This window comes from Dufourea novaeangliae, unplaced genomic scaffold, assembly GCF_001272555.1.
Source record: "Dufourea novaeangliae isolate 0120121106 unplaced genomic scaffold, ASM127255v1 scaffold24, whole genome shotgun sequence".
Taxonomy (NCBI): domain Eukaryota; kingdom Metazoa; phylum Arthropoda; class Insecta; order Hymenoptera; family Halictidae; genus Dufourea; species Dufourea novaeangliae.
Window position 1 is genome coordinate 795,394 of NW_015373905.1, and position 17,870 is coordinate 813,263.

The 17,870-nt window shown below is 35.9% G+C and overlaps 1 protein-coding gene across 1 annotated transcript in view; it reads right to left on the reverse strand.

The window, feature by feature from the left end:
* Positions 1–551: 551 nt before the first annotated feature.
* Positions 552–17,870, reverse strand: part of LOC107193751 (fibrillin-1-like) — a 130,050-nt gene continuing 112,731 nt past the window's right edge. Inside the window, 5 exon segments of the mRNA XM_015583255.1 lie at positions 552–799; positions 802–916; positions 8,603–8,628; positions 10,657–10,759; positions 15,617–15,756. Coding sequence (XP_015438741.1) covers positions 552–799; positions 802–916; positions 8,603–8,628; positions 10,657–10,759; positions 15,617–15,756 — 632 coding nt within the window.

Consider the following 17,870-nt stretch of genomic DNA (forward strand, 5'->3'; position numbering starts at 1 on the left):
TACGAAATATTCGTAATGTTTCTTTATTTCAAACCGTGAATCACACTGAAGACCATTGTATCGCACATGGTTGTATTTATCTTGACACACACTTCCAAATGAAGCATAAATATATAGCATTCCATTTACAAAGTTAAAGGACACCTTCGTGTTCCCGAAAAATATTGCGAATATAACAAATTTACATTACGCCATTATATTGATTAGCTAAAAAAACAGTAAAAATTTGTCCTCTTTTCACTCTTCCCGTATATTTACCATTTACGAGAAAAACGTTGGTTAGTAATTGCCAGAACTGTGTATATTCTGCTAATGGTAATAAACAATTATATTAATGAGAATTTGCTAGAAATCTCTTCCATTTGACCACAAAGCAAACGGAATAAAAATTACAGAACATAATTACGAAATACCTAATCGTGACGCGAAACATATTCAAATTACAGACAATTATTATAAAATTGCATCCAGGTGCGCCAAAACATTTCAGCGTTCCTGGAGTAACTGGGTAAGTTGAATGAAACGTTTGAAATATTAGTAAACGGCTGCGCTTAGGCATATGCGGTACTTACAGTCGCCGAGTGGATACGATCTAGATGGCTGCAGGTGTCCTTGGTTTCCATGGATCGGATGAATCTGGTGATAAGCCGACCTCGTGTCCTGGTAACCGTTCTGTCTCTGTCCTCGATAGTTTTGGATCGCGTACGCCCCGGAGAAGATCCTCGTGTACCTCAGATAGCATCCGTTCGGTATCTGCCATTGAAAATCGAATTAGGTGAATTCAACTTGGTGCCTCTCAGCTCCTGTTCGCGTTGGCTTGGAAGAGGACAGGCATACTTACCCCGTAAACAGTTGATGATATCGGCTGCGGTGGTCTACCGGGGCACATCAGCACCCTTCTTCTGTAGTATCGCGGCTAAACGGTGAAATAGGTTTAAGCAGGGGTTCTGATTGGTTTTCGTGGATCGCGACCTGACTGGTTCGATTTAACACGTTTAGGGTACTAGGCAGATTTGGTAAATCGTGTAATTTGTAGGAATTAATTATAAGGAAATGAATACAACAAATTGTGTAGGAGCGTTGGAAAAATGAGAGGGCCCAAGCGGGATTCGAACTCACGACCCCCGGCACCGAAAGCAGAGACTCTACCCACTGCTCCATGGAACCCTCCTATTTTCCCAAGATGTTATTTGCTCCTTTGTTGGGTATGGAGTTCCCGATCCCACAATTGTGTCTAGTACGTTTGGGTAATATTTATTAATACCGTCAATATTAACACTAAACCTACGGACCCTTCCAAAAAGGCAGGATTTAGAACGGCCGAACTGGTCGCGGTAGGTTTTGTGTTAAAGTATCGTAAGGTATCGAAATTTTAGGTACTTGGTATCGATTCTCGACGTCGATACATTTTCAAGCGATACCAAATCAACACAAATACTTGTTAGTGACAACGTATTTTAACTAGAGCTGTGACTTTATAAAATACCCGGGTACCCGGGTATCCATTAGGTATCCGAATATATGAGACAGTCGAGAATTTCGATTCGGGAGTCTATCACAGCCGCGTATATTGCGCTACTTACAATTAGCACTCACGTTACATTGCAAAAACATGACTTACTCATTATTACACGACTACTGATTACAAAAGAATATTGCAATATTATTTTCCAAATATTTATTAGGTATAAATGTTTATAAGGTATTCAAGGGTTCGAAAGATATTCAAGTGTAATCGTAACGTGCAGGTAATATCATTTTTAATTTTTCGCAGTTTATTCCGTTCATTGCCGATATCGATCGAACATGGCTGAAAAATGATCGACTCTCGAATCAAGATTCTCGATTATCTCGTACATTCTGATATTTCATGGATACCCGGGTACCTGGGTAATTTTTGTTCACCCGGGTATCTCACGGGTACCCGAGTACCCGGGTATCTTCGCTTGAGCGTGGAATATACATGTGCTATAATATTGAAAAACATTTGCGCGAATATTTCAATAGTAGCTACGCCGCGTAAAAGAATTTATATTGTAGCTGATTATTACCGAAATAATTAATGAAAACGATTGAAATAAATGCTCCTTTAATTCACAAATAGATATGAAGAATTAAACTTTACTGTAATTAGTCTCTACAAAACAAGTTTTAAATATAGAGTATTAATAAATATGTGGGTCATTTTCACAGAGTGAATTCTAAATGCCAAAGTAAGACGAAAATCAAGAATGATGAAATTTGAGAAAATATTAATTGTTGAAAATGCCGGAAAAGTACACGTGAAATACGTCTGACGTGATGGGTTATACTACTTCCCAGATGGCACTGTGCATCGAAAGGATGTCCATTTCATGTCCAGTTTATCTCCGAATGTCCTACGTCCATTTTGGACATCCCTAGGATGTTCGTAGGACTTAAATTTCGAATGATCCAGAAATGTCTGTCTCGGTAGTTCTACGGATGTTTTCAAGACTTAAATTTCACATGTTCTAGGCATGTCCGTTTCTTACGTTTTACGAATGATCGAAGGATTTATATTTCGGATGGTTTCATTTAGTAATTATGGCTCAATTTCATTCCGTGTAAGGTGATGGAACCTCATGATCAAGGTGTCATTCTTTAGAGAACCAATAGAGAAGTGTAACGACACAAATGGTTTTGTGCAGAAATCTAAGGAAATTTTAACAAATTCTTTTTTTTCTTAAACTGTCTCTAACCAACACACAATCAGTATTTTGCTTTGAAAATAAAGATAAAATATTTATAATTTTAATAGAAATAATGTCTGTGTACCTATGTAAAAAAAAAGGAGTCTTGAATATTCGTTCTGGGGATAATCAACGTGAACCGTGTGGAAAAGATCTGCATGATTTGGTGGTCCGATGATACACCAATTATGCCATTAGCGGCACGTCTATTATACATGCAGATGATTGAGCGTTTAATTAATAGACATTCGAATATTCGATTGGTTGGTTAATTGATTTTCCATTAATGGGGATGTTGCTGTGCTAATAAAACCATACTGCAGACGTTAATTGATTAAATCGGACATTAGTTATCACGATCTTTTATCACAGAATTATATACAGGGTGAGTCATTAAATTAGATCCCCGTGAATATTATCAAAATCGTTGATGATACGAAAAATTATTTCAGCGAAAAGTTAAATGAATCAGAGGGACTAACAAATAGTTTGATGCAAATAATAATTGGTGTTCTTAAATTGTATGCATTCTGTAAACACTGTAATTACCGAACCTCGATTGGAGAATGTTTTGCTTATTAGAAAAAGCTTCAGATGGCACAGAAGTGATCTTCTGTTCGGGAAACATCTGAAAAACTATGAAACGCGAAGTTTCATCATTTCATTCAGATAACTGTGTTATGATACATTAAATTCATATTGGAAAGGTGACGACATTATGGGTTTGATACCATATTGTTTTCTTGTATATATAGCGTAGTCGAATAATCACAAATAGAAATCAGTAATTAATGGAGACAGAAGAGCACACTACTGTCATAGTTTCTGACCAGCACAACAAGCAATGTAGGGTATATTTAATTTACGAATTGTGGTGGACTGAAAATTATGCGATAATTAAGAATTTGTTATTCAAAGAAACACATTTGTTATAGGAAACTTAAAAAAGTTTGATAACTCTCATCATCAACGATTGCCGTGCCAGTGATCGCGTTAACTAAAATCCATAGCTGGTTACCGCAGGATTCTTTCGAAATTGAAAGAAATTTATACATTACATAACCAAATACGAAAAATATCAAATTTATAAATACGGGAATATTGAAATTTAAAAAACTTTTAAAATTCATTAAATATATTTTCAAGACAATATAATGAAATACAATTACATAGATATAAAATTTAATATCTTATTTTTGTATGATTATTTGTGAAGCATTTGTCATTACGTAATGGAATCCTACATGATTTGCAAATAAAGGACCTATACTTGAAGATTTCCTATACTTTGAAAACGGAAACTATAAAATACGTAAACAAATTCGCTTGATCCTCGTTTAAAAATTATGTTTCACTTCTTTCAAACGCTGATTTTTATGAACTTAAAATCGAAATACAGTAGACTCGCGTTAAAGTAGCGGTATGGTGCGCTCTTAAGGCGAGTTTTTCTGGAAACGCTACTTCAACATGAGCCAATGGGTACGCAGGATCTCATAGCAGTTCGGTAGATTCACCAATTGGTTACAGATGGCGACCGATACTGGGATACTCGCACCTGTGTGAGTAATGCGTGTGAGCTGAGGCGTTCCTACCGCTACTTTACCGCGAGTCTACTGTATTATTAAGTAGGTGCTAGAGTCGTAAAAATGAATTTTAAAGTCATTTGCCTGCTATAAATATAAAATGACAGCCAGTTATAAATTTGAAAATCACGTAAGACTAGATCACCAGTAGTTGATTATACAAGTAGATTATAAAATGACGTAATATACGTCAATGGTGACCAGTCATAGTCACAGATTTTTAAACGACGTAAAACTACGTAAACGGTAACCAGTCACAGATTTTAAGATGACACCAAAACCATACCAGTGGCGGCGAAAGTGTTAAATTAGTGTAGACCTTTAAAGATCTGATCCCACGTAGTCATATGTTAGGATTGCAAAGGTCGTGATCGTTGAGAAAGGGGTCTTTAAATTACCGCAGCAGTACGGGGAAGAAAGCGTGGAATTTGTAGGGCAAGTGGGGACACCCGTATTTCCCTCGCGTTTAAAACCGGGAAACAGGTATTTCCATTACAAGAAGCTATCGTTTTTTCATGCAGGAAAGTCAGGGTCCGGCTATAAAGTTGTCTGTCAGCGAGCGCGCCGCGGAATCTCCCGCCAGTCGTAAATCGCGCGATAAACTGTAAGCAAGCGGGGGAAACGTTTCGAAATTTTCTCGACGGAAACCTTCGAACATGCAACACCATCATCCTCGAAAGCTTTCAGAATTTTTCACCGCCCCGCTGGCCAGGAAAAGATAGAGGAGTGCAAAGATCACGGGACCATGCGCGGATTTCCGGACGGCGGAAAGTGCGCTTGTATTCGTCACTGTCGAATTATGCAATAGCAGGAGAACTTTAGACGCGCTATTTTTGAAAGCCTGGTCGCGGCCCACTTCGTCTCCCAGTATATCCACGGGAATAAATTTTCCATAAAATCTGGTGTTGCATCCGAGCGAATAGAATGCACTTTAATATAGATGGAATTTTGATTTTTAATGGCTGATCGAAAACGAGTTTTGCGAGATGAAATGAATTATTGAATTTACCGAACTTGAGGAATTTTTGAAACGTACTTGGACGTATGGAGGCCTCGAAAATGTGAGTGGTGTTAATCAATAAATTGAGATTTTTTAAGTTTAGACAACATCTTGCAAGCCCCCCCCCCCTTTTTCCCCTAAAGTGATATATGTATGACTATATTTGGATCAGAGTTGGGCACAATTTTAGTCGAATAAAACATAGGGAAAAGCATCAGTATCTATGATTGGCATCCTGACGTTTAAACAATTAATGAGATTAAGTAATTGTTTTTCTAAGCGTCCGTTCATTCAGAAAAGAAATATTTGCATTATACAAAATGGAATATTCACATTCAATTAAAGTAAATATTTATAATAAGGAAGCCACATTCGATTTCTATAATTTTTCAGTATGTTCTCAAAGTCATCACCCTGAGTAGTGTTGTGGAGGTTTTATGTAGGGGTCGCCGTTTGTAACAAAGTTATTATCAAAAGAAGTTTTGGCAGGTAATTATTTAGATGTTTAACCTTCTCACCGATTTTGATGCAATGAAGTCAAAAACACAAAATGTTTTTTCAAATTTACAAACAAAAACAAAGTATCATCTCCTAAAACAATAGACTCTGGCTTTTCAGTCCAGTTCAACAAATAGAAACTCGTCTATTGTTAAAAAAAAGTTACTTTTTTCCTTGAATTGTCTCCAACCAACTCCAATCAGTATAATGCTTCAGACTTGGTTAGACACAGTTCAAGAAAAAACGTCATTCATAGTTGGTTAGAGACAATTTAAGAAACTGGTATCATTATTTTCATAATAATATTTTAATAAATAACTTTTGATAACTCAAACAATCTGCGGGTTACTCAGGACAGATCATGGGTCATTTTACTTATCAGTACTACTAAAGTACGGTATTAAACTTTTTTTGATAATAACTTTTTGTAGAAACGGCGGCATCCAACTAAAACCTTCATAATACAACTGAGGGTGATGAAGTTTATAACATATTAAAAGGTCATCAAACCCAGTGGTGACTCCTTTATTGTAATTTACCTCAATTAATTAAGAATAGCGAAACACATTCTTATCTTTTATTCATTATTCGAAACTCTTTATCCAGATATTAAATCCCTCCATCTCTGATCTGTATGCACCGTTTATATTCATTGTGAGTATGATCACTATGGGGCTGATGACATCATACTTGAGTATGATGATTATACTGGGTATACAGGTATAATTATACTCGGATAATTATACTGAAATAGATTAATATCAGTTCATAATCAGATGATATACTCGACAATTATGTACAAAGTAGTATGAAGTTGGACTATTCTCCTTTGATGTTAACTACAATAAAATTCATCATAAATTAACTTATACCACTAATACTTTCGAGAGCTCCGTTAAGGATAAGAGTTATTCTAGTATATGTATAATGAAACGATGAAAATTTATTATTTACATATCAAAATGATTTTTATCGCCTTATTCTCTTGTGTATAAGGGGGAAAATATTATTTTACACAATTTTATAGAAACTAATACAAATGAGATCAAATGGACTGTGGAAGTTACTATGTATAACAAACTTTTGAAACATGTAAATAAAGTAATTATGAGACAATATACATGTACAAGTATATACTGTCTAAAGAAGTGTTGATATTTTAGTATGTATATATTAAAATTTCAATCATTTTTATATTTTATAAGTAATTTCGAGTAATTCCGAGTAATTTCAAGTAATTCCGACTCATTCCGAGTAATTGCAAGTAACTCCGAGTAACTTCGAGTAACTTCGATTAACTCTGAGTAACACTGAATAGTTCTAAATAATTCTGAATACTTTTGAGTAATTCTGAATAATTCTGAATAATTCTGAATGTTTATATACACATTGTATGAACACTACCCATCGAAACTGTACCAGGCTTCACAGTTACTGAAAGAGTTAAACATTATTTTGTAACAATTTAATGTAACTTATGCAAATAACCATATAAATAATTTTCACTCAATTTTGTTGAATATACAAGGTTCATTTCATCTTTGTAGACTAATATTTTCACTTATAAATATTTGTTAGCTCTAGTTTGATAGTTTGGGTCGTTAGTGTATCTGACAGTATACTATTTCAATCATTTTTTCAAAGTACAGAGTGTGGCACGTAAATAATATATCAACTCCTTATCGACATAATGAAAAAAATTGTTTAAAGCAAAGTTAAACTGTTCAAAGGGGAGAACAAAATGGTATAAAGAAGAATCACTTCAAAATAATTTTTTTCTAGATTTCAAAGCTGCTCAAAGGAATCTGCCAAAGAAGAACTTATCGAAATCATTTCAACGACCATCAAACACTATACATCAAACACTAATGTAAAAGAACCCACTTCGAATTAAATCCCACAAATTGTTGTGTGGTATTAAAATTGTATGTTTCCTAAGAATTCTGCAGTTACCAATCACTGCAATAGCTAATAATATAAGTAATCATGTTACAACAATATATTCCTTTGATGTAACAAATAAGCATTTGATTCTTCAACTGTTTTATAACCAGACCTACAAGTATGCAGATACGAAATTCGCAATTAACTTCTACATACTGCAACAGTACCTAAGTATACAGGGTGTCCCGCAAGATATAGTACTATCGAACAAAGTGTGCTTTCCCGTGGAAAATAAATTGAAAATTAAGAATAAAATTATTCAAAATAAGACGTTATTTTCGAGAGAATCGATTTTAAAAATGAACGCTGTACATTTACAAAATGCACGATAGATTGCTGCGAAACAAATATCGTGTCCACCGCAATCAAACTTAACGCATTCGACACCAAGGTATATTACGTCGTTACTTAGGGATAAAATACACGCACAAACTTGGTACATTTTGAAAATCGATAATCTCGAAAATGAGGTCCATATTTAAAAATAATTATATTCTTCAATATCGATTAATTTTTTCATAGAGAAACACACTTTTCTCAAGAGATTTTGCGGGATATTCTGTGTAATGGTATCAATTGAAAATGTACCAAAGGGACGTACAGAAAATTGTCAAGTCGGTCCCGAAACAGCGAAGTCTGCGATAATTGTGATTCTATTGGGATAACTACAAACAGGGTATAACGTTGAATCTCCGTAGTGGTCGAGAATAAGGAAGGAATGGCGGGAGGGGTCGGAGGATACTAGCGAAATGGGCAAAACAAAGTTATGTTTCCCAATGAAAGAGGAACCAGCCAGGATTTCATCGTTTTATAAAGGCAATCCGGGGGTTCCACGAAACCCGGGCCAGCGATTCCTTTCAGCTCACCTCGGAATCTCGACGATGCTCGGATTCTGAAAATGTACGGGACACCAGATAAGTTCGATTAATCGTTTTCTATCGCGGCCGATCGATGTTATCGAGGCGCCGATCTACCGGACCCGACGACAGCATAGTTCTTTTCTTATCACAGCCGACTCGCAGATTAGGCGTGATTCCCATCGAATGTTTTATGGAGGAACTGCGCCGTCCGTGAATCCATTACAGCGGAATAATTAGTTCAAGTCAATTAAATATCAAGCTCATCGAGCGAAATTGTTTTTATCCGACGAATAATTTTTGTTGTTTCATCCATCTTTGTGTGTCTAGTTGTACGAATTTGGTATACGTAAATTATAATTAAAGCGTTCCTATACAATGAATAATTGTTCTAATTATACTGGTCCTTATGTGTTTTTTTTTACGCGCTTTGTATGACAATTAAGATTTCCACGTAGGTGTGCTTATTTTTTTAAAAATCGTCTGAAGAGGAACGTACATACATAGAATTATGTCTTGTTCAGAAATAGATAAAACGTGTAGAATAAATTAAGTGTATACAAACATTTGTTTTTATAGGGGACTTAATGCAATGTTCATCATTTCTACATATCCAGACTTGTCTAAAAATCCATTCAACAGTTTGAAGGTAGCAATTGTTTCTCGTTGAATGTTCCTCTCTTTGATTTGCCATTTGGTAAGTGTGACTTAATATTAGGTCGAGTCATAATTAACTTATTTTGCTTCCATTAAATAACAAAGTTATATTAATTTATTATGTATTCACCACTGTTATGTACGACCTTCTCCCATTTTCCTGGCAGCTTATCAATTCCTTCCTTGTAAAATGTGGTTCGTTTGGACTGGAAAACATTTTCGACTGACTTGCTCTTCAGAATTGAAGGTTTTTCCATTCAAAAAGTTTTGCAAAAAGTCCTTGCTGTATGTGGTCGCGCATTGTCGTGTAAAAGAATGATGGTATTGCGATTAACGAGTGCAGGACGCTTTTCATAGTTTCTCTTTCACTCTTTGCAGCTGCTGAACGTATGTATCCGCAGTAATCGTTAAATTTGACTTCAAAAAACTCTTGAATTATACCTCGAGAATCCCACCATACACACAATAAAATCTTTTTTCCATGGATATTTGCTTTCGGATCTGGTAGGAGTGGTTGATCCTCATCAAGCCACTGTCTTTTACGGACGATATTCTCATAGGTAACCCATTTTTCATCGCCTTTTATAATCCTGTCTAAAAAAGGCTCGATTTTTACTCGTGATAGCAGACTTGTGGCGATTGACATGCGATTTTCTTTATTTCGTTCACCCATACTCCTAACTTGCTGACTTTCCCTAATTTCTCCAGGTGCCTATATCTCTTGTTGATTGACGTGGATTTTGCTCCAAACCTTTAAAAGGTTGTCGTCAAGGTCGGAAGGACGTCCTGCCCTCGATTCGTTCTTTAAAGTCGTATCTCCAGAACGGAATTTAGAAAACCAATTTCTAACTGTCCGATCGCTTATTAGACCTTCACCGTATAAACTGCATATTTTTTCAGCTGTCGCCTTAGCACTATTGCCTTGTTTAAATTCTCAAAGCATCAAATTACGAATATGCACTTTTTCACTCTCCATTTTAGAGGTAATGAACAACAGTTTAATGAAACGTGCACCGCACAAAACAGTTATTAGAAGACTAACTGAACCCTTATTTATTTAGTGTAAGCAAAAACTCGTTTGTCCCGGTGACTTATAACAGGTATTTATGACTCGACCTAATATATTCTAGCTTTGGTGTCCAGATATAGGAACGTTGGTAATCTAAGGTTAAAAGGCGACAGAATGAATTTTTCACCTCTAAAAAATGGGAATACCATCCTACGCCTGTGACGAAAGAAAACCGAACTCTGTCGTCTTCGTAATAACCGATTATCACCACCTCCATATTCAATGCTTAGCAATTTCCCCCTTCAAGAATACTCGATGTACGTCGTTCCTCGATATCATCGATCTCTAGCCACACGGACCCAGCTCTCGGCCATTCCGTCGAATTACACAAATTTACCTCGCACGTGTATCGAGAAATGGCATTCGGCTCGATTTCCGGCTGCGTCGGAAGCGACGTAGCGCACGTTGTGAATGCCCGGGTACATCAGTTGTCCGGGTTCCTGCGCGGAATACACACGCGGGTTAACTTTCGACAAGCCCGCGGAACCGAATCCCCGTTTGAGATTGAAATTCGAACACGCCTCGGCGCCGATATCGCCAGGGGAAACGGAATTATTATCTAAAGTGCGAAGCGCGCCCGATGAGTTTCGTTCCCATCGGCGAGCACAGCTTTATTGGTCGATAACGTCGCGCGCTCCTGACCGCCTGCAATTTCTCCGGTTCAATTCAAAATCAACCCTCCGATTCCTCCATTCTGTTACGACGATTAAATTCCTCGCCTCTTCAATATTTCTTCTCTTCATTTTGTTTCCTTCATCAATGTTACAAATCGAAAACTTTTCACCTGGCCGCCGGGAATTCCGGGCCTCGTGGTGCAATGACGTAGGACAGGTTTTAATCAGACTGTCCTCCAACACGACGCCATTGTGGTAAAATTTAGCAGTTCAAACAGCTTAAAAAGAAATTTCTTTTGTGTGAGCCAATTTCGATTTCGATGATTTTTTAATATGTTGTCAAAATCATCAGCCTGAGTAGTATTATGAAGGTTTTAGGTGGGAGTTGCCCTTTGTAAAAAAGTTATCATAAAAATTTAATACTGTACTGCAGTAGTATTAATAAGTCAAATTACCGATGACTTTGATCTTTGTATATGTTGTCAAGGTCACCCTCTTGAATGACCGTCAGAAAGTTTCAGTTATGAAATGTTATTTACTAACAAGTTATTAAGAGAACAATGATACCTTTTTCGTGAACTGTCTCCAACCAACTTTGAATGACTTTTTTTTCTTGAACTGTGTCTAACCAACTCTGTAGCATCATACTGATCGGAGATGGTTAGAGACAATTCAAGAAAAACAGTAACATTTTTTTATAATAACACCCCAAAACCATAGACGAATTTCTACTTGAAATAGTATAATTGCGACTGATTATTATACTTGAAAAGGAGGAATTTGTTGGAAAATTACTTTGCTAATAGATTATCATCCGAAGAAGACAACTACGACTAATCAGGTGAGTTTTACTAACGGCAACATTCCGAACTTTGCGCTTATTTTTCATAACTTTCCCATCGTCTCCAGGATAAATAATTATACATTTTGGATTCCTTAGGACCTGTAGAAACATATCCTGTAAAAAACTTTCTTTCTTTTTACTATTGTCCTTTATCTAAACTTTTTTTAGGTATCTTCTGTAGTGTACGAGTTACAAGCAAGTGAGTAAAAGAGATGATTCGGATAAAAAGCCTTGTCAGTTAGCAATAAAAAAACATTCCGTGTACATATATTCATACTTTCATGAAAAGTTTGAGAACGCGGTTAGTCAATGATCACGTAATCGAAGAAGACCCCTAGAAGCCGTAAATATTTTCCCATTTTACTTAAAAAAAATTATAAATTTCAAAAATTCTTGATCGCTTGAGCTATATAAACGTATGAGCTGCTAAAGGTTTACTTTAAACCACGTTGCGACGGAAACATTATAGGGTACGTCCGAAAGAATGGTAAAAACAGGCAGAAGGTAATTTTTTATGCAGAAATAAATCACAAGTGTAGAATAAAATTATTTCATTAGTAGCTTAGTTTTTGAGAAAATTGATTTAAAACGCTTGTATTTGTGCTGACAGTAGGCTTGTTGCAGTAGAAACGGAATGCAATGAACAGACGCATTTGACAAATTCTATTTAATTTCACGCGTATCCAGGAGATTTTCAAATTCAATTATCTCGCAAACGAAACTTCGGATGAAAAAATTTTATTCTACACATTTAATTCATTTTTGTATAAAGAATCGCCTCCTATCTGTTTCTACCATCCTCTCATCCCCACCTTATATATTTAGGGAAGTATACGCCTGTTTCATACGTACGGTATTCTTTATGCATTTAATTAATGTTAACGTTAAAATGAACTATTGTAATTTATAGTAGTATAAACTTTGATTAATATATTTTAGATCAGAATGCTTCCAACTCAGAAATTACCGCACAGTTTACTTTGAATAGTATTGTTATTTTTGGAAGTAACGAAAAACCCACTCATCGAGTTTCACAAAAAAACTAGGTCCCAAAGGAAAACTAAATTTACCTGTACGTATTCGTCCACCGACCTCCGTCAACAAATCGAAAATATCCTCTGTAGCAGAGCCAATAATATACGAATATAAATAAAGAATTGTTTTCTAGCAAATAATAAATAAATTATGCTCACGCCTGAAAAAGAGATTTTATGTTTCAGATTGTCGACACATTTGTTATGAAAATGAAATTTCTAATTACCGGTCGCTAATGTATTAATACTTATGGTAAGATTAGCGTGGATATTTGAGGAAGTATTAATGTGTCATAAATGGATTTGTACAACATTTTGGGCGGAATTTTGTGGACGTTCTTTTAATACATCTTCTGTCAGTAATAATCTTTTAAGTAAATTATGTGTAATTTCTGAATTGAATGGATTCTTATTTGAAATATTATATTTGATTAAATGAGTGAGATATTTTATACGTAGCAGGTTGGCGGATAAGTTCTGTGAGTAATTGTAATTAAAAAGGTTCGCGGTTTCAATTTAGGAACGGCCCGCCGGGGGACACGAATTCGATGCAGGTTGAACTGGATTCGTAGAAATTTATTGATTAAATTAATTGGTTAATTGGATTCTCTTATTAGCGCCAAGTGGAACTGTAACAGAAAAAGAATTCTGTGTCACGACGTCACTGTTCCAGAGTAGCCTTGTTAAATTCTCAAAATGGTTTTCTCTAGTTTCTATTATACGGTTCCTACTGGTTCCATGTATATTAAAATCCAATCATTCAAAACAAAGGACTTCCTATAATTAAATTTAAAATATCGTACATGTTTCTATTGTAACGAGTTACTATTTTTGACAGAGAGTATAAAATAAACTGGTTAATATAAACACTACAAGAATTATTTAAAAAATATGGATAAAACAGTAATTACACGTTATGATGAAATGGCTTATAATTCAATTTTTCAGAAATTACTAAGGAAATAACATGCAATAAGATGTATATGTTGAATTTTTAATAAATAATAATTCTACATGTACAGAAAAATTGTTTAATTTTCCCCCTTATTTAACATCTCAAAGGTATGTATCCCCTTAAAGTTTCGGCCACCAGTAACCGAGTATCCTGTATACAAATCTTGTTTTCGTCATTGATAATGAGACTGAGATTTTCGAGACAAACCACGCGCACTGCGTCTATGAAAATATCTATTAAACATGTACTAATGGACACTGTCATTAAATCATTATATCAATATTATTATAAATTTGTTTTACCGGATTTTTATTACTTGCAATATTGAGGCTATTTTAATCGACGTAACAATGTGTAATCGTGTTAAGTTACTGACCGTGTAGACGGAACCAATTACAAGTCCAATTATCACCTATCGGAGCAATTTATATAAAGGTTATCGCACTGTCGTCGCAGATAATAATAAACCTTCGAGTTAATGTTTAAATGCTTCTCATTTATGTATTTGAATGATGTTTAGATTTATGACACCTTCAGAATGCAATAGGCAATTCTAAAAATCTTGAAAAATTTGACACATTAACACACCCGTTAACTTCACTTCTACGTTTGAAATTGCAGGCAGTTAATAATTTGTTCACGGTCAATAGAGATAAATTTTTCTTCAATTCGTATTTCGGTGCTTCTAAAATAAATTACAAACTGAAATTCAAAAACTCATCGATTAGTACCGTCATAAACTGCACATAGGTCTAAAGAAACTATAACAAATACAGTTCACATTATTTCAGTTCTTACCAGGTTCTTGCATAATAGATGCTGCTTTTCAACGCGGTTCATTTGGCCATTCAGGTGGATTTTATTTCGATTAAAAATCTACTTTTTACGTGACATTATAGTAACTCAAACTCTGCAGTTCAAAAGCAACATTTATTACACAATAACCTAATACCTTGTAGTATGAAACTTATTATTATAATGGTGTCTGTAAAGAAAAAAATTAATTTAAACATAAATAAATTGCACTGAAGATATTTAAAATTCAAATCAAGCCATTCATGTCACCGTGATACGAATTTCGGATCATTAAACTGTGGATTTTGTGCTTTTATTGAAAATGTTAATAATTAAAAGAACATTAATGTAACTCAATGAGAGTTTTGCATAGTGGCTGTTGTATTTAATCTCCAGTTTTAAGGTTATTTTACAGAGTACTAAGTACTAAGTCTACAGTTTAGTGATCAAATAATCAGATATTGTACATTCCGCTTTTAAAAGCACAACTGTCCGATGACTTGAGAACGGTGGCGTAGCATCGCAGGTATCGCGAGTTTAAGACCGAATTACTGTTAATCGCCGACAATGTGGCTCCCTGAAAGGTTCTCAAGGTGAAAACACGAGAAAGAAAAAAGAAAATAGAATTGCGTAGAAGGAGTGTAATCCTCTGGCAGTCTCTTCTGTTCAGCTTCTTCTTCTTACCCCTCCGCCAGTCACCAGTTTCGTGCTCGAGGCACGATAGGGTAATTAATGGGGGGTATCTTGGCCAGAGATAACCGCGATATGGCTAAGTTCGATCGTTCGTACGGAAGTTTTAATAAACCTCTTGCAAGAAAGGGGTGGGGGGTGGTGAAGAGGTAAAAAAGAAGGGAGATCAGCCGTTTTTAAGTGGTCGGTGAGAAGATGGTGGGTGGAATAGGGGTGAACGGGGAGGTGAGTTTCAACGGTGAAATAAAGGGACGGGAGCATCATCTTCTCGAGATCAAACGGTCGAAATTTCGTGAAGCGGGGAGGGGAGAACGGAGACACGAGGGCACTGACGAGGATTACACTCGAATTCGATGTCTGCTCACCCTCGTTTTGTAGACCCGCTCGACGGCGACGTTGTCTGTAAACGTTGGTTCCTGCCAGAATATTAAGCGATTTCGTTCGCCGGAGCTTAGCCGCACTTCAAAGGACGTCGGGCACGTCGAAACTTTCGGATTCTCGGTGTCTGGAAATGGTAATATAATCAGCCGGTGAATATGGCAAACAAATTGCAACGTTTTGAAGGGACGGTCAGCAGAGCGGTCACGGTTCGAGACAGATTTAAACCCCTTTGGCACCGCGGACCGGACCGGACCTTCTCTGGTTTTATTTCGCTTACCCGCTTGGGTGGATAGCTCGGTGTAGCTTGTGTAATGTAAGCCCACTCGAGTTTTTAAATTTAACACATGTGTTTCGAGTCGAGAATAACAAAACTCTAGTGGGTTGTATTATAAGTAGACTACAGCTTTCATGTATTAAAGGTGCATTATTTCGTAAACGGTGTAAAAGAAACGGTGTTATTAGAATTTTTTCAAAAGAAAACTATAATACATAAACAGCCGGTCTAGGGTTTATTAATATACATTTTAAGGGGTCATGGTCAAAAAGAAATTTAAAAAAAATCGATTTTTCACTTTCTACATTTTCTTTAAGTACATCTCGAGAATATTCTGTGCAAGTTTCAAGGTAATACAATTAAAAACGACAGAGTTACAGGCGTTAAATAATGAACATTTTATATAAGTGTAAACAACTTTCTATTTGTGTTCAGTTTCCGTAAATAAATCATTAAACATCGATATTTGCATAAACATCCGCAGTCTAATAATGACTTTAGCCGAGTTCCATATCTATTTATGACGAATTTTAATTCACTGTAGAAAATATTCAAGTAGTTTCGCTGTCAAAATAATGCATTATACGTATATGTATATAAGTAGTCTCGTATAGTTTTCACGGTAATATGGTTTCTCTAAACCATTTACAATCATAACTTTTACTGAAATATACATTTGGCTTTGTTTTAAAGTAATCAAGTATAAATACACATATCATTTGTTTTAATTTTTACTAAAAAATGTTTACATGATTTTCCCGTGAAAATAAGTAATGTTTCGTATTGTATATGCAGCAAATTCTAGGACAATATGCAAGTAGTGATCGCTCTTCAGAATCTTCACTAGTGAATCTGTGGAATTAATTATTTTTAATGATATCATCTTCGTCATTATCCACTGACAATTACACCCTCCGTTAATAACAGAGTCGCTCGACGACTAAAATTAAATTACGTGTGAAAATACATGAAAAAGAAGCGTAGACTTAAATGAAATTAATCGCACGATCCATAAAAACCGGCTGTATATGTATAGGTTCTCACGGCTCGCGGAACAAATTGTACACTCGTTCCCAATCAATTTCCAGCGAGTTCAATTGCAATTACAGATATAGCCGGTGACTTTCCAGCAATTCACGGCCGTTGATGCTCGCAGGTTTTATGATTTCTAATTAAACTGGACGCTGGAAACACGCGAAAATCGACCTGTGAATCGCGTTACGGAATGCCTGGGCTAAGGTGCCGTGACACAATTAAAAGTTTCCGAAAGCCGATTTAATAGTTCGACGACATCCTTGATGCCCTTGCTCCAGGTCACGGAAGTTAGCCACGGCCGCTGGACCACCGGACTACCGTAAATATATCACAACGAATTAAATTGAACTATTTCCCTTAATCATGATTCATTTTTAATTAAAAAACTTCATGTCACGGTATCGCGAAAACTTTTCATATATATGATACATGTATTCTATATACCCGTGAATAGAGAGAACGGAATTTTAACTGCGCCCTTAATATCATGCGTAACTTTCGTCAAAGTTAATAAAACGGATTAAGATGACGAAAGTCGAAAGTATGACATACTATTCCTGGTCAAAACCTGTTGGGTCAGAGCAAAAGTTTCGATGGATTTTCTGTGAAAGATATGGTCGAGGTGGTTTTGTGGAGACAATCAATTATTGTGTCAATACATTATGTTTTGATGTCAATGTAACACAGTAAATTGTTGGGCTCCACTATAGAATCAATCCATATGAGTAGAGAAGCCCAACAAGATTCAAAAAATAGAGACCAGACATAATACCTCATCAGAAATATTATCCTTCTTAAACGCTCTCTAACCAACACAGAATCAGCACTTTGTTTTGAAAATAAAAGTAAACACAATATACATACAGAGCATACCACCAGTGGACGTTGGTCTAGATCAGTGTTTCCCAACGTGGGGCCCACGCCCCACA